Raw genomic sequence first — 27,756 nt, 5'->3', positions numbered from 1 at the left:
CTTTGCTTTTCCTCTGGGAATTTACCCATTAAAACCCGGCCACTTTTGGCAGCCCCAAATTCTGACTCTGTCTCCCTAGTGCAGTAAGAATGCTGTTTTCTGCTTAAACGCTATTCTCTTAGGTGGTAATCTGGAAAATATCCTGAGGAAAAAAACAATCTAGGGATGATGGTGACATGGGATTCACTTCATGAATTTCCTTTCTTTCAAGGATCCTAGTCCAAGTCTCCTTGTGTTGGTTTTACTCCAGTGCCTTAGAAATGTTGTTTTATTATTTGATCAGCTTTTAGAGTTGTTTTTGGTGAGAGAGTCAGTCCAATATAAACTACTCCCTCCTGACCAGAGCAGAAGCTCTCTACATACAAGTTTAACAAATAATACCTATATTAAATACACTGTTGCAAAGAATAGACAAAGAAAGAAAACTACTCAAACCATTTTATGAGGATAGTAGAACACTGAATTGAAAGGCAGTAAAGAAGAGAGCAAGAAAACAAAATTATAGAATCATCTCACTTATGAATATGGAAACAAAAATCTTAAAAATAAAATAGTAGCAAATAGAATCTAGCAATATATTAAAAAATACTCCAGTCTTGATAGGCCTTATCCCAAAAATGGAAGGACCATTGAGTATGAAAAACTCTGTCCATGTAATATACTATCATAGCATTAAAGGAGAAAAACACATGATCATCTCGATAGATACAGAAAAGCTGGATACAAATGGACACTTTCCATTACTTAAAATAATAATAATAATAAAACAACATTTTGACAGGCCGGGAAGATAAGAAGGTCCTCGTAACCTGATTAAGGCCATCTATCAATAACCCAGAGAAAACATCATACTTTGTGGTGAAAATTAAGTCACTCCCATTTAAGTCAATAATGGACATGGATGCCTTCCATTACCCTTAGGACTAACACTGCACTGAAGGTCCTAACTAGTTAAAATAATTTAAAAAAATTTGAAAGCACAGAAATTTATCACTATTTGCAAGCAATATGATGGTCTATAGAAAAGCTAAAGAAACTACAGAAAAATTCTGAGAACTTTTTACCACGGTAGTTACTTAAAAGATGAACATATAAAATCTATACTGTTCTTGAATACTGAAAACAACTAATTAGAAAACGTATTAAAGAGCTAACATTTACAAGGGTAGCAAACCTATAAGATTCTTGGAAATAAATCTATCCAAATGTGCAGGAACTATATGAAGAAAGTATGAAGTCAGATTTCTAATTCATATCTAGAAAGAAAAATATATTCCAGATGGAATTAGATTCAAGTATTAAAAAAACCTTTAAAAGTCTAAGGAAAACAGGATATTTTTATGATCTTATAATTGGAAATGTTTTTCATTATACTATATAGCAGAGAAAATCAATGAAATAAATTTATATGTAACAATATATATAGATCTTAAAAACACATGATGAGCAAAGAAAGCAATTTGCAGAATCTGAGTGTTATCACTCTGTATTTATGTGATTTTATGTAAGTTTCAATTAAGTAATTTATGTAAATGTTTCACGTGTGCAAAGCAGTACAATAGATAGTTTATAAATTCTTGTGGCTTTAGTAAAAATATAAAAATAAACATAGACTGCAAGTATACAATCTAAAGTTATGTAAGTGGTTTATCTCTGGGAAGTAATGGGATGAGGGGCAGGAACAAATAGACCTCAATTTTATATCAATGATGTTTTGTTTTATATAAAATATCATAAGCAAAACTTCAAATATTAATACTTATTAATTATTAGTTGGATACACAACTGTTTTCACATAATTCTTTCTGTTTCCATTTCTAACTTATAAAACAAGACAGTAAGCGAGTCCTATGGACAGTTCTTCTGAGATCACCCTCTCACCTCTGAAAAGAGAAGGTAGAGTCTCCTTTGAACAAATTTACATTAAAAAAATTAAAAATAAAATAAACAAAACCCATGCCATAGTAGAATTGAAATTTGACAGGGAAATGGGTCCATTTCTTAGAGGTGGAAAGGAGAGCTGCCAATAGATGCCACGAGTGTCAGCATCTTCCTCCGTCAGAGGGAGGTGTGGCCAACTTCATTGAGAACTTGTGAAGTATTAATGGGCTGAGAATGGGACAGTTATGAGTCTTTGTTCAATTAAAATTCATTAAAACTAAGCTGTTCCCCCTGCTACTAATTTCATTCTTGGCTACTAGGCTGGTTATTTGTTTGTCTGAATGAAGAGAGGAAGTGTGGCTGGTGGGGCAGATCAAACTGAAGTACGCATGAGGGGAAAAGAATGGTCATGTGTTAATGAACAAGGGAGAGCAGATCCTGGAGTGGTTCTTGCTGCAAATTTATTGTCTACATTTGATGACAGTTGGAATGCAGAATTGCACAAATGCCTGGGATTTCTGTTTTCCTTCTACCAATTGTGCTGGGTAGTTTTCTTGCTTTAGAATTGGAATGGGGCTATGTAGTCCTAAGGACCTTCTCATTTACAGCCTTGGAAACTGAGACCCAGACAGGTGAAATCGTTGGTCCAAAACCATGCAACTCATTACTGGGCCTCCTTCAAATGCCTCTGAAAATGATTCCATATTCTACTTGTGAAATTACTGTACCCCAAATAAAAAAAGGCAGCTTTGTAAAGGAACCCCTGACACACCACAGCTTCTCTTGGCCACAGGAAAGACTGTGGTGAAGGGCTGGTCAGTGACCGCGTCTGAACAGGCAAGAGGATTCCCGGCTGTGCCTCTGGGTTTCAGCTTCCCCATCATGTTCCTTATACACTCAGACTGAGGTTCCAGAGCTTGAAGAAGATATGGACACTTCCTGCTTCCTTTATGAGGGATGGTGGTGCAGCCACCAAGAACAATGCTGCTTTATTGTTCTGTTAGTGGATGCACCTGGAGCAATTTACTCTCCCAAAACAAATTCCTCACTTTCATATATATGGAACCCATTGTGTTTGCCAAGCACATTTTCATCTATAATCTTATTTGAGCCTCAAGACATCCCTGATGCAAGTAAATTATCTGAATTTTTCAGAGAAGAAAGGTGAAATGTAAGGAGGGAGTACACTGAATTGGCACCAGAGACCAGGGCTCATCTCAGGACGTGCACCTTCAATCTGGGCTTCTAGCCATTCCTTGGCCCCTCTTGCTATGACACTTCCTCTCACTTGCCCTCAGCCTTCCTCTCAGGTTGTATTAAGCCTGGCAGAAACAGAATAACCAGAACTGGAGTTCCCCTGGGAATCACAAGCCTGTGTGAGGGCTGAGAAGTAGGAGAGGCAGGAGGAGGGAATGGGGACATGATTATCTCTTTCAAAGAACACATGAGGAAAGTCACTGGAGGTAGCATGAGACTCCTGCAAGGGATGGTGGGCTACACCCCCTGCAACTAACAACGGCAAGTGGACCTGGAGCTGAGCTGCACATGCCACAACTAAGACTGAAAGGACAACAACTTGACTTGGAAAAAGTCCTGGAAGAACACGCTGTTCCCCAATAAAGTCCTGTTCCCTTTCCCCAATAAATCTTTTAAAAAAACCCAAAAACTTGGACTAATGAACTTTCAAAGGATTCTGGTCTAGGAGGACAACAAACAGTCCAGCATTTTCCTAACCAGTTTCATTAGAATCACTCGAGAGTGCCTTTTATTTATTTAGTTTGTGTTTTTGAATAGGCAATCGTTTCACGAAGTTCAGAAATCAAAAGGAACAAAGGGCATGTGGTGAAAAGTCTCCCTCCCACCTCTACACCTTAGTGACCCTGCTCTCCTTAGAGGCAAAACATGTTATCAGTGATTTTAAACACATATAAGCAAAGCATATATCCCTACCAAATACACATTTTTATACAAAATATAATATTCTATATACCATGGTTCTTGATTTTCCTTTTTTCACCAAAATAATGTATTTTACAGATTGTATCATAATAGTACACAAAGAGCTTCCTCTTTCTTTTCTAAGCTGCATAGTATTTTTTATGTGCATATACCATGGATTTTATTTAATCAATTCCCTCTAAATAAACCAGTAAGTTGTTTTCAACCTTTTGCTATTACAAAGCAGCAATAAGTAACCTTGTGCAATGGATGTGCAAGAGAACTGAGCTTTAGTCTAATCTCTAATGTTATGCAGCCACGTGGCCTTGGGCAAGTCAATTAGGACTTTGACCTTTTAGAAATGTAAAGAATCGTAGTGACCTTTTGGTTTAGCATTTTCCCAAAGCATGTGCCTGGAACTCTAGTCCCAAAGGGTGCACACCCTGGAAATTGACAGTACATATTAGACTCTGAGAAGACTCCAGTGGACAAACATTAATTCATTCAGGGTTTCACAGGTTTATTTCATAATGGGGTCATTTTTTTTTCAGAGGCTGTGATGGTTAATTTTATGTGTCAACTTGGAGAATATTTTTGGATGAGATTAACATTTAAATCAGTGAACTTTGAATAAGCAGATTGCCCTCCACAATGTGGGTGGGCCTCAACCAATCAGTTGAAGGCATGCATAGAACAAAAAGACTGGCCTCCCCGAGTGAGAGAGTAAGAGGCAGCCTAGCAGATGCCTTTGGACTTTATTTGCACCATCAGCTCTCCTGCGTCTTGAGCCTGCTGGCTCACACTGCAGATTTGCACTTGCCAATCTCCATAACTGCATAAGGTAATTCCTTATAATAAATCTCTGTACATACACGTCCTCGTAGTTCTGTTTCTTGGGAGAACCCTGATTAATACAAGGACCAATTGTCAATATGCTGTGGAAATAATGTTCCTTCGAACACTTAAAATTTACACAGGAAGTAAGATTTAATGTGGGTCACAAAGATGAACATATTCAATGGCAGAAGCATGAGGGTTAGACATTCCAAGAATCAAGAAAACACAAGACATGTTCTGGGCATAATGGAAACCAGTTTGATTAGGCCTCCAATCTTTACCAATATTTTTTTAGTTCTCTCATTCAACAATTCATTATTGAGGACCTACTATGTACCAGATATCATTCTAGGTACTAGGAATACAGCAGGGAATAAGACTGACAATGCCTCTTTGCTCTCATGAAATTTATACTCTAGAAGGGGGAGAAAAAAATAAAAATAAACTAATAAATGTGTCAAATTGGGGATAAATGCTATGAAGAAAAAAATAAAGTAAGATGAAGAGGTTACAAGGAGTACTGGGCTGGGGGACATCCCTCCTTTACAAAAGGGGACCAAGAAAGGCCACTTGGATTACGTGACATTAGAGCAGAGTCCTAATAGAAACAAGAGTGTCATGCAGATTTCTGGAGGAAGAGTAGTCTGGGCAAAAGGAAAAGCAAATGCAAGGGCCAAAGACGGGAGCATGGCTGCCATGTTCAAGGAACAGCAAGCAGGCGGCAGTAGAAACGGGCAGGAGGTAGGAGAGCAGCCGGGGGAGGTGATTTCAGGGAGCCCATTAACGTAGGGCCTACAGGCCAACCCAAGGGCCTTGGTTCTTATTTTAAATCAGATGAAGAGACATTGAGGATTTTGAGCAGAGGATCAGGATCACTCTGGCTGCTGGTTGAAAATAGGCTGTAGGGGGGAGCAAGGCAATCACGTCTGAGGCTACTGCAATAGTCTGGGGAAGACGTAAAAATTGTTTTGCATTTTGATGATAGCAGTGGTGAAGGTTAAAAGGGTTTGGGATCTGGATATATTTTGACTGTAGAAGTAACAGGATTTACTAATGGGTTGACTGATGGAAGTATAGGACAGAGAGTTCTGCACGGGAAAGGAAAAATCCTGGGCTCTGGCTTCTCTTGCTACTATTTGTTTCTGTGACTTTGAGCAAGAACCCCTGTGGGCTTTACTTACCCCACCTGTAAAATCAGGTCATTGACTTCTTGCTTGGAGTCGTGGGCCAAGTCAAATGGTCTCATGAAATGCCTTCAGTTATAAGATCTGTAAATTTGGTTTAGTCTGTGCCTCCAAAATAGCACCCCATTACCTACTATTTTATGCCACTCACTACAGTTTCATGTAAAGAACTGTATCCTGCCCGCTACACTGCAAATTCCTTGGAGGCTGGGACCTCGTCTAATACCCCTACACATCACCCCGTGTTTATCAACGGCTTGAGACTAACCAATCCTCACATAACCCTAGGTGAATTATAGTGCTGTATTCAGTTTGCTAACGGATTTTGCAATTTTTCATCCCCACTACTGCTTTTCCTTTTCTTGTAAATCTTTAAATTTAGTACTTAAGGATACCCCCAGTTTCAAAGAGCAAGAAAGGGAAGAGTTAGAAGAAGGAAATTCCGATTCAATAGTTGCTATGTTGAGGTAACTAGATTAGTTAAGAAAAGCTTAGTAAAGAAGTTGAAACTTTGACATGGGAGCTCCACTTTAAAGGAGAGGTTAAGATTTTTTTTTTTTAATAAGTCAGAGAAGGGAAAGAAAGGCATTCCAGGAGAAGAAAGAACACTGGCATGAAAGTGCATGCTGTGGAAAAAGAACCACTGCCTCCACGGGAGCACAGCATGCCCAGGGATGAGGGAGGTAGAAGAACACAGAAGGATAAGGCTGGAATGATAAGTGCTGTCCAGATTATGATAAACCCACATACTGTTCTAAGGAGTTGACATTACAAGGAGACAATGGGAAGTTATCTTTAGCATGCAGTCACCATGATAGCAAGTCCTTACGCCTATCTTGTTCTTCACTGTATTCCTGGTGTCTGTTACCTACCTGGCACATAGTAGGGGCTCAACAAATAGCTACTGAATGAATCACTGTTTTAAAACGACATAATCAGATGCGTGTTTTGTGGGAAGTGAGACAGACAAGAGGCAAGGAGACCTCAGTTAGTTGATTATTAACAGTCTAGGTGAAACAAAATAGGTCAGGTATACAGTGGTGTTTCTTATCATCAACAGGAACTTTGCTGAATAGAATTTAAATTATTGAATGCTAATAACTATTTTATTTTAAAATATCAGCATGATGGAGTATTCAATAAATATTTGTAAAATTAATATAGAAAAGGCATTAATTCTACATTATCTAATATGCTTTGTTTGCTGAGCGATCAATCAACATGCAATGATAATGGTACCAAAATTGCTGTAATTGATTAGTTTACTTTGGAGAATAATATTCTCTGTCATACACACAGAGTTATTGCTTCTGTGCAGTGATGGCTGGTTTACAAGATGATATCAAAGTCATAAAATTGCAAAAGGCAAAGCAGTTATTTGCGAAAAGGTTACGGATATGGGGGAATTCGTTTACTTAACGAAACAGAAATTTCAATAGGGCCGGAGAATGAGTGAGAAAGGAAGTCCAGGTCTAGAAGGAGGAAAAATGGAGGGCAAAAAGGAACGAGAATATGGGAGAAGATAGGAGATAAGATGAAGGAAATGAAAGAGGTCAGGGTTGAGATACATTTAAAGAACTCAACTGGAACTCAATGGAACTCAATATTGCTTCCATTACATTAAAAAAGGATCTTCCTGTAACTAGGGAAAAGATGCCAGTGATGCAAACAAACAAACAAGCAAACAAACAAACAATTAGGCAGACCTAGCTTTAAATCCTGAGGAAATGAGTGACGCTCTCAGACCCTTGCCTTCCTCGTCAGTAAAGAGTGTGACAATACCAGCCTCTCCTCGTTGTGAGCATTAAATGAGATAGTGCACATGAAACATAAGGCACATATTAAGTATGTGATGCAGATGAACTCCAGCAGGGAGACGGCAAAGAGCTAGTTCTGCAGTAAGAAGGACTTGGGAAAGGTTACCCTGAGGAAACAGTCACAAAGGGGCATTTTAGCCTTTGACATTTTGGAAGCAGAGCAGAATCTCACTGAATCACTATTCTTGTCGTATTGCTTCATGCTCCTTACTGCCCCACGTTCCATAGGTATTTCATGATCTTCTCAACAAAGTTAAGCATTTTCATGAAAATTTAAAAACAGAAAAGCCTAGAAGGGATGCTAAGGAATCAGAACGGGCTATGTAATTTGTGGGGTTCAGTACAAAATGAAAATGTAAAACCCCTAGTTAAAAAATCATTAAAAATGTCAAGACAGTGACAGCAGAGCATTAAGGCAAATACAAGGCCCTTCTGAGCATGGAGCCTGTGTGACTGCATAGGTCATACAGCCATGAGGCCAGCCCTGCAAGGAATAAACCATGAGGGTATGCAGGTGGTCAAGGTCATGTCTTAAGGCTCTAAAAATATGATAATCCTGGGACCCTTGGCAATGAGTATTCTAGGAGTATGTCAATTACCTGCAGAGGTGCTGGGGTCTTGAGATACATAAGACAGAGGAGCTTGTCAGTCACAGGGCCAGTTGGCCCTGAAATGCTTGTTGATGGCCAACTGACATTAGAAGTTTGGCACTAACCGCTTTTGAGACCTACATGAAATGTAATCATTTCCTGCCACCTTGAGTTTTCATATTCTAGTTAATTAAATTACCACTCGAAGACAAGAAATAATCCACTGATGTAATTTTTAAAAAACTCTTTTAGGACATGTAAATCCAACATTTCCTAACGTGCATAAAAAGGCAGGCCCAGCCTTGAGAAAACTGCTCACGTGTTAAGACATAAGTTGGTTTTTAGCACTTCCAGTTTTGACCTCCCTTCAACTGTCCCCCTATAATCTGAGTAAATGCTAAAAAATAGAAAAGCTCTTGTTGAAAATGTGTCATAGTCACTAAATATATTTATTAACTATATTATAATAAAGATAAATTAATTTAAACTTTCTAAACCTCGTTTTCATCATCTACAAAACAGAATAATTAAAGACAGTGTTTTAATGAAAATCATAGTTCTAGGAACAATACTCCTAATATATGTTCTATACCATAATTTTTATTCTTTAAATACCAATATCACTTAGCCAGACTTTTGAAAATTAAAAAGCATTGTATTTAAAGTTACCCTTTTCCAGAGGGCCTGAAAAACCATCTTGTTATCTAACATTGTGGCCTTGAAACTTTTGTACTTTACCCTCAGGGGCCAGTTGTGATACAGAACAGACCTGAATTGTCTCCCTACAGCCCCCATGACGGATGTTCCTCAGGAATAATGCGTGATTTTACTGTGTGATAAGGAAAGAGATCTGAAAAGCAACCTTGTAATTATCATTGTTTCACTTTTCCCCAAACTGAAACAAGCTCAGATTCAACATTTACTATCACCCATTTATAATGATCTGAGTTTCATATTAGGTTGACCCACATGAAACTGCCTTTCTTATGGGTCAAAAACAGCTGAACATTGGCAATTTCATATGGTTCAACCTAATACTTTAATGTAAATTATCACCCTTTTCTCTTATAATTATTCTATGAGGTAGATGATGTTACCTTCCTTTTACTGATGAAGAAACCAAGGCTCAGAAAAGTTAAACCGACTTGTCTAAGTCCCTACTACTTGTCAAGAGCAGATTATAGATCAGAAAGCTAGGATGTCTGAATTCCAAGTACAATGGCATTTCTTCCATACTACAAAACGATGCATAAATGAAAAAGACAGCGATTACGTACTATAACAAAGGTGGGCAGGCCTGGGGGAGACGGAGTGGGTTGAGAAGGCCTCACAGACTCCAAACAAGCTGAGAAGTAAAGGAATCAGATAAAATGACAATTACCTCCCAAAATACACCAGTTCCCTTTCTCCTAGACACACTGGGATTGTATAGCTTCAACAATGTGTGGTGACTTGGGCAGAGAGCAAAGGAGGCAAGCGACAGCTACCGTGTGACTTGAGGTTCCCAGGAGGCAGCAAGTGATTGTAATCTGAGTAAATGACAGCAGGGAGGACAGTGAGGAGACTGGGGTAGAGTCGAGAGGATTTTCCTGTCGCTCTGCTAAACTCACACACTGTGTAGCTCTTGGACAGGGGAAGTTGCACACAGAAGCCAGTGAGCAGAAAGCAACTGTTGATTGAATCGATCCCAGAAAATGAGGTTGTACCCGAATAATTAGTAGCTTTTTGCAACCTGACCACTAAATATCTGATATATCAGCTGTGCGTTATTTTCTGTTAATGAAAATTCCTAGTACAACTGTAGTAAACATGCTTGTCCTTACAGAGGTTGCCAGAAGTGCCAGAAAAGAGAATATGCCAGCCAGAAATATGCCATGAATCTATGAGAGAGCAATTCATAAAAACTGTACGGATCATGGTGTTATACAATATTTCTGTGCCTTTTCTCTCTCTCTCTCTCACCAAAGCTCTGGCAAATATCAGTCCAGGAAAAATAAAAGAAAATGTCCTCAGACAGTCATATGTGTCTTTTCTGTGTGTCATCTCCACTTCTCCCTATAGTGATTTAATGAGCAACCATATACAAAACATCAAGGGCAGTAATGAAGGGGAGACGAAGAAAGACTTCGTCCTCTTACTACCCACAACCCCTGTCTCTTGTCTCTTATTACATGAGAATAAATTAATTTACATTAATATTGTTGGGTCTTTCTATGTTCTTCAAGGGCATTTCAGAAGAGGACTTGGGGGCATGGGAGTTAGTAGTGCAGTACGAGGGCAGGAGGCAGGGATGCCCAAACCTAGCCTAGGGTTTTAGGATTCCTCCTGGATGGGTTACAGGAGATCCATACAAAAACTTGAATTCTTATGTAAAAGTGTGTGTGTATGTGTGTGTGTATTTCTGCATATAAACATGCACTTTCTCTAAGAAAATCAATCGCTTTCATCAGAATTGTAGAAGACTCGATTACCTTAAAAAGTGCCTTAAACCCAAAGAAACAGCAGAGAAGATTTAGCTCCTGTTGTTAGCAGATAAGGGCCTGGGAACTCTCTTAAGACCTGGAGGTCTTTCCTGGGATTTTGAGTCCCACCAGCCCCTAGTCTGCCCACTTAGTAGGTTGGTTTACTCAAGCGTTGAAAGATTGCTACTGCTGGCGAGGCTACCAAATTGTCTCTGTCTGGGACAGAGGCTTTCAGCTCTGCTTATGGCAAAACTCAGCTTTTCATAAAGTAAACACGTCCTCCATGCCACAGGGATGTCACCACCCCTTCCCTCACTCAGGGCGTGCCAAATATCCAGAAAGGAAGGGCATTTTCTAACTCCCTTTCTGCCCCCCCTCCCAGCCTGTTAGGCTAACCCCAAATTTACAAAATGATCCACACAGAACAGGAAATGCAAATGTTAAAGTGCTCATAACGTTCAACCACATTTTTCATGTGATTCACATTAAAGCATCTTATGTAAAAGTTGAACAAGCGCTGGAAAAAATACCCTAATTACACACAATGTAAATGAATTTTTTAATATTGTAGAAAATTTGAGTTCCTTGATTTCTATAGGTCAAGTGTAGAACTTTAACAGAAGTGTTTGTTGATGGTGGTTCTTTTGTTACCCTTAACTTTGTTTCGTTTTATTTATATGAAATGAAGTGGGAAGAGAAGGGGAAAAAAAACCAGGGGAAATGACAGGAAACAGCTATCCACCTCCGCACCAAATACCAGCAGAAAAACCACAGTTACGTTGCCATCTACCAACAATATATTCTGTTTAGGAAACTTCCTGATCCCAGACACAGCCATGTAACTCTAGACAATAATGAAATTACATCCTGCACATGCTCAAAACCATCCTCCATAGCTTCTAACGACATACATATTTTTGCTCTTTGGTTTCGTAAACTCTTTGAGATTTTAATTCGTAGAAAGGAGCCTAACTATGATTTTCAGAGAAGGTTGTGGTGATGGTGGTGGTGGGCACAGAAGTGGCAATATAAGTTTATCAGGATCTCCAGGTTCAGCTGCCATAACTTTGGGAACTGGGATAAGAGTGCTTGATGGTTTCTTATCAAAGAGAGGAGAAAGCAGCCACTTTTTTTTTTTAAGGAGAACAAGTGTCTGTCAGTGTAAATGACTCACGCAGAGCACTCAGCCCCTTCTCAAACTGTGACAGTAGCTGGGCTCACTCTCAGTCATCAAGAGACCAGTCATTTCTAAACTTAAGAGGAAAGATTTAAGCTGCTCTTGAAATCACATAAGTGTATTCAATTTTACTTTGAAAATTTACTTTTACTTAATTTTTCCAAGAGAAAAGTACATACTAAATAATAAAAACAGTAACTTTTATACTGAGATCAAGTTTGAAAAGTATTGCTTACAAAGGTCACCTGAGATGATAATATGGAATATATTTCCAGAAATTGAAAATTGGGGATGACTTTGAATATCCGTATGATTTTCCTAGTTGCTGTCAGGTATGGTTTATGCCTGGAAATCCGTTCTGATGGTGGTAAATACAATGACGGTTGCATGGGATCCTAGAATTCATCCTGTGAGTTTCCATGGTCTGTAATACTAGAATCCAAACTCCCAAACAAATACGACCAACACTCCATGTAATCTGAGGAACACAATCAAACAGACGCACTCACTGCACAAAGTAAGCCCGAAAGTCAGACATCTACGTTGAGATAATACAGTTCTCCAAAGGATCAAATGACACCAAAGACAAATGTATCAAGTTGTTGTGGCAACTGATCCAGAGTGTGGTCCAGCTGTTCCCAGTCTGTTTTCCCAACATCAGAGGCTATTCACTCAAGGCAAACCATAAAAATACCTCCTTGCTCATAAAAATAGACATTCCCTGACTTGTACGCCAGACTGTTCATCTCCTCAGGCCATGGTCTGCTGTTACCCATCCGCGCTTGTCTTCTGCTCATCAGAGGAGGATTTGGGGAGAATCCTGCCAACAATTATACTTGGATTCCCTAATTCAACAGAAAGGCTGGCCATCTCAGAAGAGCAGGGGAGCATGTGACTCATCCACCCACAGCCACACACAAATTCAATTATCATCTTCTAGGCCTTCTTCTTTAGACCAGGTGTTTACACTCAGCCTGTCTGGGCAAATGCTTTCAACGTACATTCAAGTGGAAGCTGACCTATTTCTTTTTTTCTCTCTATAAAATAGATTTAGAAATATGCCTATTAAAAAGAACTGTGAGGGAAGTCGTGTAGTGGAAAGAGTATGGACTCTTTGTGAAGACTGCAGTTAGACCCATGGACTAGCCCCGAGTAGGTTGACAAGTTAGCGGCTCTCTCTGAAGCTTACTTTACTCAGCTGAGGAAGTTGGTGTTCATGGTACTTGTCTTGTCTGGGCAGCACTTCTCAGACTTTCAAATGCGTATGAAACACCTGGGGAGTTTATTAGACTGCAGATTATGACTTAGTAACCGGTCTGGGGTCAGGCCCAAGAGACGGCATTTCTAACAACCCCGAGGCAATGCTGCTGCTGGTCTGGACCACACCTTGAGGAGCAAGGTAGTCAGGTCTTTCAAGGACTTCATTTTATATAAAGTGGCTACAACACTATTTGGTGGATGTAAGGTTTTCACTATATTACATAAAACACTAACTATGTGTCTAGAGCTTCAATTCCTCGGAGGATCTGAAGTTTAAGATAGCCAAAGTAGAATTTCAGTAACCTAAAATCTCCCATTCTCTTCTTCAAAAATGAAAAGAGCACGGGAAGGAAAATGGTTAGATTGCCTGGGAATACTGGACAGTCTTCCCTCGAGGTGGCTGTGCTTTTGACTATAGCAGACTTTTAGATAATAACCACCGACAGACGGATAAAGCAACTGACCACCTAGGGGACAGTGGTCCCATCTCCTATGTACCTTCAAAAAAATTACGATAACAGTTTACACTGTTCAGGACCCTTGCCAAGGAAGGAAATTATTCAGAGACAATATATATTTTCTCATCCAAAGTAGTATGTATGAAAGTCAAGAATCTGTATGGAGGATAATAGCAATTTCATAAAAGCACCATTCCATTCAGGTGCTATGTGGGTCATTTTGGAAGATTCTACACTGTATTGAACATTTAGAAATGGGACTTCCACAAAAATGATAATTAATAACCATAACCCAAACTTACTAAACACTCATGAGCGGTAAGTTCTATGCTCAGTGCATCACCTCATTTATCCTCACAACAGTCCTATGTGGTGGGAACTAATTGGACACGTAAGACCCAGTCCCAATGTGGAGCCTTTGCTCTGACGGCTCCCTCTGCCCGGAATACACTCCCTCCGCATATCTGCTTGGCTAACTCCCTCATTTCTTTTACACCTTTGCTCAAATCTCACCTTCTCAGACATCACTGTTTAATCCTGCAGTCTGCTCTCTTCCACCCAACACTTCCTTTCTTCCAACTTTTGACTTTCTAACATACCACATAATTTTCTAATTGTATTTATTGTTTATTGTCTTCCTACCCACCTTTCTCCATCTCACCCAAGCCCACCTTACCCTCCCAGAATGTGAGGGCCATAAGTGCAGGGAGTTTTGTCTGTTTTGTTCCCTAGCCTATCCCAAGCACCTGGAACAGTGCTTGTCACAGAGTGGACACTCCTTAAATATTTTTTGAATGAATACCTATTTTACAGATGTAAAAACTAAGACTCAGTGCAGTTAAATGACTTGCACAAGATAATAAGCGTTAGAACCAGAATTCAAGTAAGACAGTCTGACTCCAAACTAGTGCAATACTTGTTTAACAGAGGAGTAAAAACAGGGAGGGTCAGGAATTTCTAAGTCTAAGCCTTTGATTTCCCTTGAAGACACAGGATAGACAGAACCAAGCAGCACCTCTCTGGGGTGGGCGGCAGGGTGATTAAAACAAAGACAATTGGGACCTGGTACAAAGACAGAAGGCATGGTCTTGGGATTTCAAGTCTAGAAAGTCTCTCAAGCTGCCCCTTTAATGTCCATACATTTAGCAGATGCCCTTGATATAATGCATATAATGTGCTTGGACAGCTTTAATTAACGGCAGATGGTATTAGCTATGTGTAAGGTCCTGGACCAGTGTTACTCCAACTTTCCCTCCTTAGGCAGAGGAGACACTTGCGGGAACCTGGAGATAATGCCAGACTGAGCCGTGTGTGTGTGTGTGTGTGTGTGTGTGTGTGTGTGTGTGTGTGTGTGTACACTTTGAAATGGGAAGGGAGTTGCCCACTGTCTCTCACCCAAATCGACAGTAGACACTGAAACAGCTTCCATGGGAGTGACTGAGGTAAAGGGAGCCACCAATGGAGACTGTGGCCTTCCAAAATCAGTCTGAGGAAAGCTGCCAGCACCTCTTGGGCCAGAAACCTACCACCTGCGTCACAAAGGGCATTGAGGCTCAATGAGGTGCTGAGCCACTGGCCTGAGGTCGCACAGACAGTAGGTGCTGAAGATTTGAAATCAACCTGTTAGAGCTCTAGATGCTTCTGTAAATAACTTACTTAGCACAGAGCTTGACCCCAGAAAACACTCATTAAAATATAATATATACATACACACATAGGTGTGTGTGAACCTTTCTTAAAACAAAGAGCTCTTCGATTCTTGTACTTGCTTTTAGAAAGTCCTCTTTCTTTCTTCCTTTTTCTCTAGTTTTTTGCAGCCAAGCCCCATGTCACTTATGGTTCCCTTCCCTTCTTATCCTTCCCTTTCTAAGTCCTCTGCAGCAGGTATCTGTCTAGGCGTAGCTCTCTCTGGGGCCCACAAAAATTTTCTTCTTAACGTGCTCCTTACTTCCTCCACCGGGAGCACCTCTCCTCTTCTACCTTCTCTTCCCAAAGAAGACTAATCACGGCTAGCGTGATTGCTAGAGGGATACACTTCTTGCTAACTGGAAGCCCACTAGGCTCCCCGGGGGAAGGAGCTTGTCTCTTTCTTTCTCCCTAGTCTCTCTCTAACATCTAGCACAGAACATAGTTGGTGCTCAATAACTATCTTTTGAATGAATTCATAAATAAAACATAACAGGGTTACCCCGCAGAACCACCCAGATTCCTCCTTTGGTTGAGAAGACCATAAGGAAATGCCTTGAAGCATCTGCAGAGTGCTATAAAAATGCTCAGTAATGGAGTATGTGCTAAACATCTGTATCTTCTAGAGTGAGACACTTTCATAAACACAGAGAGATTGGGAAGGGTCACGAAAAGACAGAGGGGAAGGAAGAAGGAAACTCCCATTTCGTGAGGGCTCAATATATTGTATCTATGTACTGTGCAAAGTGCTTTTCATACATTAACGCAACAGTTTTGTGAGGTAGGCATTAACCCCACTTTACAGATGGGAAGACGGACCTCTGAAAGATTTACTTTCTCCCCAAAGCTCCAAATCCGCTAGTGATCAAAGGGATTCTGTCCAGGCTTGTCTGACTTCAATGCCCTTGTTATTTCTACCAAACTAATGCGCAGCAGCTCTATAGGTCCTTTGCTTCCAAAATAGTGTTTGAAATATGTGTTAGCACTCCTGTGAATCACTTACATTGTTAAATCGTTTTTCCAATTTATTTTAAAAAATAAATAGGGTCCACATTTCACTTGAACTCTTTTCTCTAAAATTGAATATCTATGTGATGGATTCCTTCAGCTTTTCCTTTTAAGCAGAATCGTTGCTTAACCAGTCATTCTAATGTGCCATTACCCCTGGCAATGCTCATGAATTTCCAATAGATGCTCTCCTCAGAGTCATTTGTTCACATTTACTTATATTGCGGGCAAATCCGTAGTTGCTCTTGCAATGACTTTTTAAAAATGTTCATTTTTATGCTTTTAAACACAGCTAAAAATCTAAATTATAAAATTGATCTTTAAGCCTATAGCTGCAGTATATCGCCATATTTCATTTTTCTGCAACAAGAGAAGTGAGGAATGATGTATATAAGTGCAGACTAAAACCAAAGAGAGAAAAGTGCTAACTTTTATATAAGAAGAAACTGAAAATTAGACGACTTGAAGTTCTGACTCTGATTACAAGGGGCAGGAATTTTCTAAAGGCCAATTCTAAGGACAATTTTTCTTACATGTTTCCTCCTATCTAAATGTCAGAAAAGAAGCTACTGAAGAAAGTTTGATGCCAAAAAATATGGCGATCAGCGTATTCTTAGAAATCAGATACAGACCACCATCTATGGCTGTGGTTCTCAAGCTTTAGAGTGTATCAAAATCACTTCGAGGGCATGTTAAACACAGATTTTTGGGGTCCTGGTTCAGTGGGTCTGGGATGGGGCTTGAGAATCTGCATTTCTAACAAGTTCCCAGGTGATGCTATGGATGATGCTCAAGCAGCCCTCGGGAGTGTGCTCTCTGGCGTCTACGTCCCGGGGGCTACGGATGCTCAGTGACAAGGCTCCAGGACAGTAGTTCTCCATCCTCATTAAATATCAGAATCACCTCCTGAACTTCTTAAAAATCCTGGTGTCTGGGCCACACAGCCATAGATTTTTATCCTGTTGGTCTTTGGTGGGGCCCAAGCATTGTGAACACCTGGGATTGCCTAACTTGATACATATTTAAATGGATTTTGTTTTGGGTGTGTGGGGGGGAATTAATTTTTAAATGTTGTCTTCTAAAAATAATCCTAGAGAAACAAAAAAGCAGACAGCAGGATTTCAGGTTAAATACTGTGGTTTAAAAATAGGCATTTTACTAAGCTCCCTCCACAAACCCAACTAAAACAATGGTAACGAATCAAAAAGAAAAAAAAATTCATTAACCTACAAGGTCTAAGAGAATAGGACAAGAAAACACCACAATAAAAATGTTAATATTGGAAAACAGAGGAAGAGTGGTAACTGACTTAGCTGACAAGAGGAGGCTGAATTCTACACTTGTGACTTATTTTAGGGAAGCCGAAAAGCAGGCTGCTGCTTGCTATGGAGTCCCAGAAAGTCTCAGAAGCTGGAAGGACCAGGTGCCTTTGAGAATGGGGTCTGGGGAGGAAGGTGAACTGAAACAGGAGAATTGAGAAGCAATTAGAAACTCACTCTACATCGGTTGATATTAGAGTGTGGTCCAAGGACTCCTGGGGTCCCCAAAACCCTTACAGGGGTCCATAAGATAAAACCTTTCCATTATAACACTAAGACAGCTATGTGCCAATTTCACTCTCATTCTCTCACAAGTGTACAGTGGGGTTTTCCAGGGTCTATATGACATGTGACAATGTCATTGCTCAGACAGTTAATGGAATATATACTTGTATATTCTTGTTTTCTAGACTTTTCTAAGGTATGGTTTTGGGATATAAATACATATGTATGTTTTCAAAGGTTAACTCAATTTGTTCTCAATATTTCTACTGTGTTCTTACAAGCTTTTTTCTGTTATACCTGCTATTATCTGTGTAACCCCATAATCATCCTACAAATTATTTTGAAATTCTAATGTTTTTCTTATGCCTCCATGGAAATAAGAACACTTTGTTGTCTTTTTATTTTTTTTATTTTATTGGGGTGACAATTGTTAGTAAAATTACATAGATTTCAGGTGTACAATTCTGTATTATATCATCTATAAATCCCATTGTGTGTTCACTACCCAGAGTCAGTTCTCCTTCCATCACCATATATTTGCTCCCCCTTGCCACTTTGTTGTCTTGTTTTGCAATTACATTTTAAAATTATTTTGAAAACTTTTCTAAATTTTAAAGTTAGAAAAATATCTTAAAGAGTAGGTTATCATACTGCATTAGCTAGAAAGGTATACACGGTAGCTGAGAGACTCATAGAATTGACACTGCTGAATGCCTGCTGAATGAAAACTCAGGAAAGTTAGTGCCACTTCCCAACAATACAGTAACTTGCTAAGGATTTGGCTGTAAACATGAAGACAAAGTTAGTACCTCAGGATATTAATATCTGGATAAATCTACAGACATAGCTTTTTTTCTTGCATCCCTCCAACATCAATACCAACTAAGCATTGATAAAGATCTTTTACATGAATGGCACTAAAATACACTTGGTACATTGGCACTAAATACTAAAGGTGATACAATATATAAAGTGTTAAATAATTGATTTGATTCGCATGGCTTGTACTGGAAGAACTATGCTGACATTTGAACTGATGGTACAAAAGCAACAGTTTGTAAAACTGCTGGCAACTTAGCACAAATCAAGTCAGGAGCATCAAACTGTACTGGTGATGACTGTCACATACTTGCAATAAAACAAAGATGCCAGTGTCACTGAATAATTCCCTTGACAAAGTAAAAAAATATTACTCATTTTATTACATTTTAACCCGAGTACACATTTAAAAAATGATCTGTATGACTAAGTGAGAAATACATATAAAATACTTCATCTCCACAGCAAAGTATGATGTTTGTCTCAAGGACAAACACTTCTGTGACAGTTTGAGCTGCAAACTGAATTGGTCACTTTTTTCATGGAACATGTTTATTTTTAAAAAATGACTGACAGACAAATTAGGGTTATTCAGACTTGGCTATTTGGAAGATATTTTTCTCAAAAATTAATAAAGTAAGCCTGTCACTTCAAAGAAAACAACTGACAGAAATTGCTGCTCATTATAAACTTTGAACTGTTCAGTGAAAATTAGAATTTTAATATATTTGTATCTGCCACCATGAGCTCATCAGCTTCCAAAACTTAAAGACATTCACAATGCAAGACCAATAGATTGTAATGCATCAGAGTATGAAGAATTCATTGGTATGGCTTTATATTCCACATTGTAACTAATCTTTAAGGAACTATCACTTGTTGAATTTTGGTGTAGTAGCTGAGAAGAATAGCCACAATAATCTGAAAAAGTCTATTCAAGTAACCTCTCTGTTTTATAGCTATATATCCCTGTGAGGGCAAATTTTCTTCGTATTCTTAAACCGAAACAATATATTGCCATAGAACATAGAAGAGGATATGAGAATCCACATATCTTCAATTGAGCAACAAACATGGACAGTTAGGAGTCCGTATGTAATAACCCATCCAGATCACCCTACCTAGACCCCCACTAGTTGAGAATAAATGTCCAATGAGATTTTCATGCCTCTCTCTTAAATAGGAGTACAGATCCAAGGATCACTTGACATTTAGGAAAATTTTCAATGTGAAAGACAAAGTAAAATATAGAAATGGGGGGAGGAGGGAGGGAAAAAGAGGAAAAAAACTTTAATACAGAAACCGTAATAAAAACTATGGAAGGAAGGAAGACAGGAAAGGAGAGTAAAGAAGAAAAGAAACAAAATAATGAACAATTAAAATTGATATCCTCAGAGAGAAACAAAAAAAGAAACTATAAGAAGCCATAAAACAAAACAAACAAACAAACAAAAACAAACAACAACAAAAAAAAGAAGCCATAAAACAGGAAGCTTTGGTGAATAAAAAGAGCTTTTGGAAAGTAGACATATGATAATGTAAATAAAAACTTCAACAGAAAATGCAGATGATTAAGGCTACTTATCAGAAAACAGAAGAAAAAACAAGAGAAAAACACTGTAAAAATTAGAGTACTGTTTGGGGAGTTCTGATATCTGACTTGTAGAAGTTCCAGAAAAAAGAAAGAAAAAAAAAAAAACATATATATATATATATATATATATATATATATATATATATATATATATATATATATAAAGGAAATTATCAAAGAAAAAAAAATACGGAAAAATTTCCCTAAACGGAAGGGCATGAATTTGAAATTAACAGGGCCTACCATACACCTACTGAAGAGAATAAACAGAGCCACAGAAAGGCTCACTTGGGACAAGAAGATCTTAAAAGTATTACTAAGATAGAAGACACAGGGAAAAAAAAAAACAGCATTGGAAATTTAAAAGGCATTGAATTTCTCAATCATTATAAGGAAAGCTAGAATGAAATGCAGCCAAAGCATCAAAATCTGAGGAAGATCTATATGGATCCAAAACATAAGTCAAAGTCTAACACAAGGTCTTAACATGTGCACTTCTCATTTATCTTTTCTCAGGAATCTCTGGGGGAAAAAATGTTCCATCAAAAGGAGGGAGTAAACCTGAAAAAATACATGGGTCCAACAAATAAGAGTCAATAGGAATCCCCAGGATGATGGTGAGGGGAGATCCCAAGATAACAGCTATGCTGGAAACACGGAATTCGACCAGTGCAGATGGGACCAGAGGAGGGTCTGCTCCAGGGGAGTATCTCCAAGGACAAGATGAAAGTGAGGGCTACCTGGGGTGTTTGCACAGAGAGATATTTACCCGCCTCTGGGACAGAGTTTAGAGATGAATTAGGGATAGATTAGGAAACTAGGCAAATGAAAAAGAGACATTATTAACTCCGGGAAAAGCAAAACATAGTGAAAGAAAGAAAATGTAACCACAGCACAACACATTCTCTGCTATGAATCCTATTTATATAGTCACGAAAATGTGAGCAGCAAGTTCTGATCTAACCAATACTTAAGATATAAAATATTGGAGGGTGGGGAAAAATAAGTATGCTTCAATAGATGAGGAGTGAGGGATGTATGAGAGGTAAATTCTCATCTTCCACGTTAGGAAACTGATAGATACTATTTGAATTGGAAAAACACAGAACAAGAAATAGCAGCATGAGATTGTTATTTAGACATAGGAAAACAAATACCAGAAAAAGTGGCAAAAATTGTGATGGTTGCTTCTGGAGAGGGGGGCATTTAGGGTGGCAAGAGTGGAGCTGGGCAGTGATGATTTCGATTATAAACAAAAATGCATTACATGCTGATCACAGAAAAATTACAGAAATGCAAAAATGAGAATAAAAGAGTCCCTATACTCTTTCTATCTAAAGATTAACACTATGAATCTACTAGCGCCTTTTGAGTTTATGTGCGTTTTATATTATTGAGATGTGATTTATATATTTTATATTTTACTTTATTTACTTGACAAAAGCATTTTCCCCTTTATTATGTTCTTCATAAATAATTTCATGGCAATGTATTTCATAATGGATAACATTATTTATTTAGGTGTAACAATTTAGGTCTGTTCCATAATATTTTGGTATGAAAAATTTCAAAGATAGAGACAAAAGGGAAGAACTATATAGTGAAACACTATATATATTCCTCCACTAAAGTTCTACAATTAACATTTTGCTATGCATGCTCTATCACACATTTATCAATCTATTTATCCCTCTATCCATCCATTGATCCATTTTATGTTTTGAGGCATTTCAAAGTAAGTTGCAGACTTTGGTATACTTCATTCTAAGCACTTCAACAGGCAGACCATTAGTGCTAGTACAATATATATTTGTGGTTCTTTTTCTTAAGTAAATTGTACATACAATATGCACAAATCTTAAGCATATCATTTAATGAATTTCAACAAATGCATACTCCGGTGTAACCCAAATCCCTATCAAGATGTAGATTACATTACAATCACCCCAGAAAATTCATGCACATTTCCCTCTCAATCCATATCCCTACCTCCTACCCCCTACACCCACAAAGGCAGTCACTGTTCTAATTTTTAAAATCTATTCCAGAACTTCATATAATGGGAATAATACAAATGTGCTTTTTCATATAAGGCATTTTGCACTTGGCATAATGATTTTGAGATTCATTCATGTGTGCAGTGCATCATTTGTTCTTTTATCTTGCTGAGCAGCATTCCTTTGCATAAATACACAACAGTTTAAGTTATTCTCTTGCTAATGGACACCTGCAGCTGTTTCTAGTTTTTGCCTATTATTATTAAAACTGGTATGAACATTCTTATAAAAAGTTTTTGTGCAGTGTAAGTTTTCATTTCCTTTGGGTAAATACCTAGCAATGGAATTGCTTTGTCATAGGATACGTTTTTTTCCTTGGTTTATTTTTTTGGTGGGGGGAATAGTTTAATATGTAACAGTAGGCCAACTGGGGAGGGCAAGAGCCCCCAAGGCCTCAGCCCTTCTCCCATGATGCTCTGGGACCTGTGTATCTGGGCCAGTCCCATGTCTTCCTCGACTCTGAGGCCCTCAAGTCCCAGGGAAGGGTGGGAAAGTAAGGCGGATAGCTGGGGGCTCAGCCCCAAGAGTTCAGGGAGGCAGACAGGTTAGTTGAATTGGGCCTTGGAAATATCCATCTCTGGATGTTGATCCATGAACTTTTTCAGAATTTTCTGTTTCTTCTGCTTGTCCAAATTGGGCAACCCCATGGACTTCTGTCTTTGGTCATACATCTCCTTTTCTACCATGCTGTGTGTCTCACTGTCCAGGTCTGAGATCTTGGAGTTCTCACGGTCGATCTTCTTGGTATTGATCTCAGGGTCACTGGACACCAAGCTGCTCCACCATTCTACCTTGTTGATCTCCAGATGCACTGTCGCCACTTGCCATCCTCAAGGAGCCATGAGCTCTCTACCCTCACTTCATTGTAGAGCTCCCAGTCAGTGATCTCCGGCTGCCCCTTGAGTCCCACCCCGAGGTGTGGCTACTGGATGTTCACCACCACATCCTTCCCCTTCAGCTGGACGTTCACACAGAAAGACACGGCCAGCTCCAGCTATGACAGGGTCTAGATCCAGGGGTAATTGGACAGGTCGTCCCCATTACAGAGGTTGGGCTTCAGTTTCCCTTTGTCCTTCTCCTCCTCCTCCTCCTAGTCCTCCTCACCTCCTGCTTCCCTGGTGAGCAAAGGCCGCCATTCTTGAGCTGTGCTTCATGATTATCTGGTAGGTAATGGATGCAAGCTTTATCTGGTAGGTAAAGGAGGTAGAGAGGTTAGCTGTAACCTCTCTATCTCCTCATCGGTCAGCCACTTGATCTGGGCCCAGAGCTCTCTGACTTGGCTTCTACATAAAGTTATATAAGAATTTACCAGATTTTCCAAAAAGAGCCAAGATGTAGGGATAGTAAGACTTTTTAATCTGTGTCATTTTTTGGTAAATTGTATTTTTAAGAAATTTGTCCATTTCAATGGTCACATTTACTGGAATAAAGTTGTTCATAATATTCCCTTGTTATACTTTCAAAGTCTATAGGATCTACAGTGAGAATCCCTCTTTCATTCCTGATAGTAGAGATTTATGTTCTTTCTTTTCCATTCTCTCTCCTTCTCTTTCTCTTTCTAGATAGGGTTTTTTTTCGTGTGTTTTTTTTTCTTCAAATTTGTTGACCTATTCAAAGAAACACCTTTGGTTTTGTAAATTTTCTCTATTGTTTGTCTATTTTATGTTTCATTCATTTCTGTTTTTATCTTTATTTTCTTCATTTTACTTAGTTTTGGTTTAATTTTTTTTTTCATAGCTTCTTATGGTAAAATCTAAGGTCATTAATTTCAAATGTTTCTTCTTTTTCAATATAAGCATATTAGATTACAAATTTCCCTCTATGCTCTGATTTTGCTGAATCCCATAAATTTTGATATATCTTTATAATGATTTCAAAATATTTCTGACTTTCTCCTTTGATCCACAGATTATTTTAAAGTGTTATTTAATTTCTAAATATTTAGGTGTTTTATAGATATTTTTGTTACTAATTTATAACTTAATTTCTGTCATCAAAATCACATACTGTATAATTTCAATCCTTTCAAATGTATTGAGACTTGTTTTACAGCTGAGCATATGTCTATCTTGGTGAAGGTTCCACGTGCACCTGAAAAGAATGTGTGTTCAACTACAATCCACAACTGTTGATTAGGTCACACTGATTGATAGTATTATTCAAATCTATATCCTTCCTGTTTTTATTTTAATCTAGTTGTTTTAATTACTGAAAAATATTTTAAAATCTCCACCTATGGCAGTGGATTTGTCTGTTTTTCCTTTTTCCCCCTTTGGTGCTGTTAGGTTTTTCTTTGTGTATTTTGAATCGCTGTTATTAGGTACTGTACTAGTTTTCCATTACTGCTCTAAGCAAATGATCACAAACAGTGGCTTAAAACAATCCAAATTTATTATTGTACAGTGGGCAGCACCAATCATTAAGTTATTTATCGTGGTTTTCAAAAATCTAAGAGCCTGAACTTCAGAAACAAAAATAGTCTTACTATATAGATTTGTTTATTTATGACTTCAGACCCAGCGTTCTGATTGTTCAAGCTCCAAGCTCAATACCCCAGTATTGAATTCATTCTTTTGGCTACCTATATATAGATATGTAGCGATAATTCTATGTTAGTTTTTTTTTTTTTTTCTCTCTCTCCTGATAATGACTCTTGATTTCCTTTACATTACTAAGAAATTTTCACCTTAGCATTTCTCAGGATTACAGAAACATGGCATTTGGCTTTAATTTTTACTGAGTCTTCCTGGCCAAGATTTCCTGGAATTGTTCCATGACTATTCCAAGTCTTGACTGAAAACTATAGTTGGAAGAATAAATGACAGATTCCAGGTGCTAATTGTTGTCTTCAAATGAGTACTGATCCTGGAGCCAAAAGAAACACAACCCATTGCCTGCTCTGGGGGTATTTTTAGAGTTGTTGCAAACACAGGATCTTTATCTTGAGAGATGGCCAATATTTTTAAAGTAGCTAATAAACAAAATGTATTTATAAAAAAATGTATATTTCTCCTTATACAAATAAAATACTGTGCTCACTTCATTCCATTTGCACTAGAAAGAGTGCTTGACTAGGAAAGGAAAGTTTTCTCTGATCCTTCCCTGTCGGCCATGATAATGAAGCAAGCCTTACATTCTTATCCATTAATATGTGTACACTGATCTTATTATTTCTCCCTACAAATACTATAAATTCCTCAAGCTTTAGCCTTTATCCTACGTTATCCAGATAGCTGTTGGTGAGGACCCTGAAGAGGATCTGAATTCCCCCACTAGAATGTAATACATTCAGTAAAGGATCGAAGCTGTAAGAGTTAAGAGAATAGCTCTTAGAGTGAGATTTTGAACTTCAAGTTCAAAATCTGCCACTTTCTATGCAATCTTTGGATTTTCTACAATTTCCTCAAATTTGTAGGAAAAGAGATAAAAAATATATTTGCCTACTTCATTTGGTTGTTTTTGAGGATGAAATATGGTAAGGCATATAAAAGTGTGCCGACAGTTTCTGCCATATTGTTATTAGTATTATCATTGCTGTTATTTACCCCTATGGTAAATGCCCAATAAACAACTGCCTAAATAAACACTTGTTGAATTAAAAAGTGCTATTTTGGTGAAAGAGAAAAAACACAAATTACAAAAACAAGTTATAAGAAAAAAATAATAATCGTAGGCTATAAACACTATGAAAAGAAGAGCTAAGAAAAAGAATTTTTTAGGAAGCTCATTTCGATAGGCTCATCAGGGAAGGCCTCTTGAAAGAGATGACATGGCAGCTGAAGGAGCCAGCCACACAAAAAGTGGGAAGAACAGCATTCCAGGCAGAGGAATAGCAGGTACAAAGATCCTGAGGCACATGTGCATGTGAACCTTCTAAGAACTGAAAGACCACCAGGGGGTTGGAACAGAATGAGTAATGGTGGAGAAGCACCAGATGCTTCAGAGGTAGCAGAGGCCAAACACAAAGGGCCTTCCCTATAGGACAGAGTAGAAAGTTTGGCTTTTGGTCTAAGTGCAAAGGGAAGACACTGAAGGGTTTTAAGCAAAACAATCACAAAATCTTCAGACTTAACCTATGACTCACCAACTCAATTTGAAGGAAGATAAGAATTTCTGAAAATATTTGGAACTTGTCGTTTAGAGAAACTTAAAGTATAAATGTAGAATAAAATATTCTTCATTATGATTGAAATTACTGATTAGCAAAAAAACCAAAACTCATTTTGGGATACTTAGTAAAGATTTTGTCCACTTCTCTTTCTTTCACACATGTCATGAATTATGTAAGGAATACTGTGACCCATTTAAGATGAAGGAAGGCAAGCACTAGGCAGGAAGGGTTACGAGTAACTGAGACAGAGGGCCATAGTTGACAGCTATGAGGGCACAGAATGGGAGCATATATCTGAGCTACGAGGACCACATTAAATGAGACACAATTTGGAAGATGCTATGCGTTAGATTTCTTACCAATAGGAAGGGCAGGATTCCAGTATAAAATTATGAGACATTGTAAGATGTTGGACATTCCAGCACAAATGTTATAAGGAGACTTAAAGAAAATGTAAATTTATACATCAGAGAATTATCTTTACAAATCAATCTCCTCTTAGGGTAACATACCTTTGTCACTGTAAGCTTCTCTTTTGAAGCTGCTTCTTTCCTTTCATATATATATATTTTTTACTTGCTTCATATTAGTGACCCTCTTGGCACTAATTAAGACCACTGCCATTAATATAATGAAGTGTTTCTATTTTCACATGGTATATTGAGTAATTAATAATATTTCCTCTCTTAAGGAAATTTATTCCTAAGGTAAAGCTTGTGGGGAAATGGTGACATGTTCAGATTTTCATTACCTGTTCACTGATGACAGATTAATTTAAGTGTACATAATAGCTGAGCTTTCCAAAATGTGTCAGTGTTTTGTTTTTTTTAAATTATATTACTATGAGATAGTCATAAGAATAGCCTTGGAGTTAGTTTTAACTTTTTTCTTGGAGGATGAAGGATAGCTTAATACATGTTATCTATAAACTTCATGACAACTAATTATCTTTCATTGCACAGCAGCTGATAATAAGTAAGAGCAAAAATTGTGAATACCTACTGTTGCCAGGTAACTGCGTCCACTGTGCTTCCTGCCACCTTCATGAATCTGTAAGGAATAGAAAGAACAAAGATATTGCAACTGAAAGTAAACCATATCCTCAGGGTTAAATGAAATAGACTGAGACCTAGGTCAGGCCAATGCCTGGGTAGCTGTGCTTTCCGAAGGGGTCCACAGCCACAACCATGGCCTGTCCACAGCTGCTGGAAGTTGCACTGTATGGAAGGTGAAGGTAATCATACTTTCAGCTCTCCACATATCCTTCACCATCTGGAAATCAAGATCCCAATGTGACAGCCTACCTATGTCTGTCTTCCCAAACCCATGCCTG

At 38.3% G+C, this 27,756-nt stretch overlaps 1 protein-coding gene and 1 pseudogene across 2 annotated transcripts in view; both read right to left on the bottom strand.

The window, feature by feature from the left end:
- HPSE2 (heparanase 2 (inactive)) overlaps positions 1 to 27,756 on the bottom strand; it is a 530,036-nt gene that overhangs the window by 159,649 nt on the left and 342,631 nt on the right. For both annotated transcript variants that reach the window (XM_088791901.1, XM_074339233.2), the window contains one exon: positions 27,426 to 27,473. In XM_088791901.1, the coding sequence (XP_088648027.1) occupies positions 27,426 to 27,473 (48 nt within the window). The remainder of the gene's footprint in view (positions 1 to 27,425; positions 27,474 to 27,756) is intronic.
- Positions 22,858 to 23,679, bottom strand: LOC109443852 (nuclear migration protein nudC pseudogene; annotated as a pseudogene).

This window comes from Rhinolophus sinicus, chromosome 15, assembly GCF_057876585.1.
Source record: "Rhinolophus sinicus isolate RSI-liver-muscle chromosome 15, RSI-T2T, whole genome shotgun sequence".
NCBI classification, from domain to species: Eukaryota; Metazoa; Chordata; class Mammalia; order Chiroptera; family Rhinolophidae; genus Rhinolophus; species Rhinolophus sinicus.
This window is presented reverse-complemented; position numbering and strand designations above follow the sequence as displayed.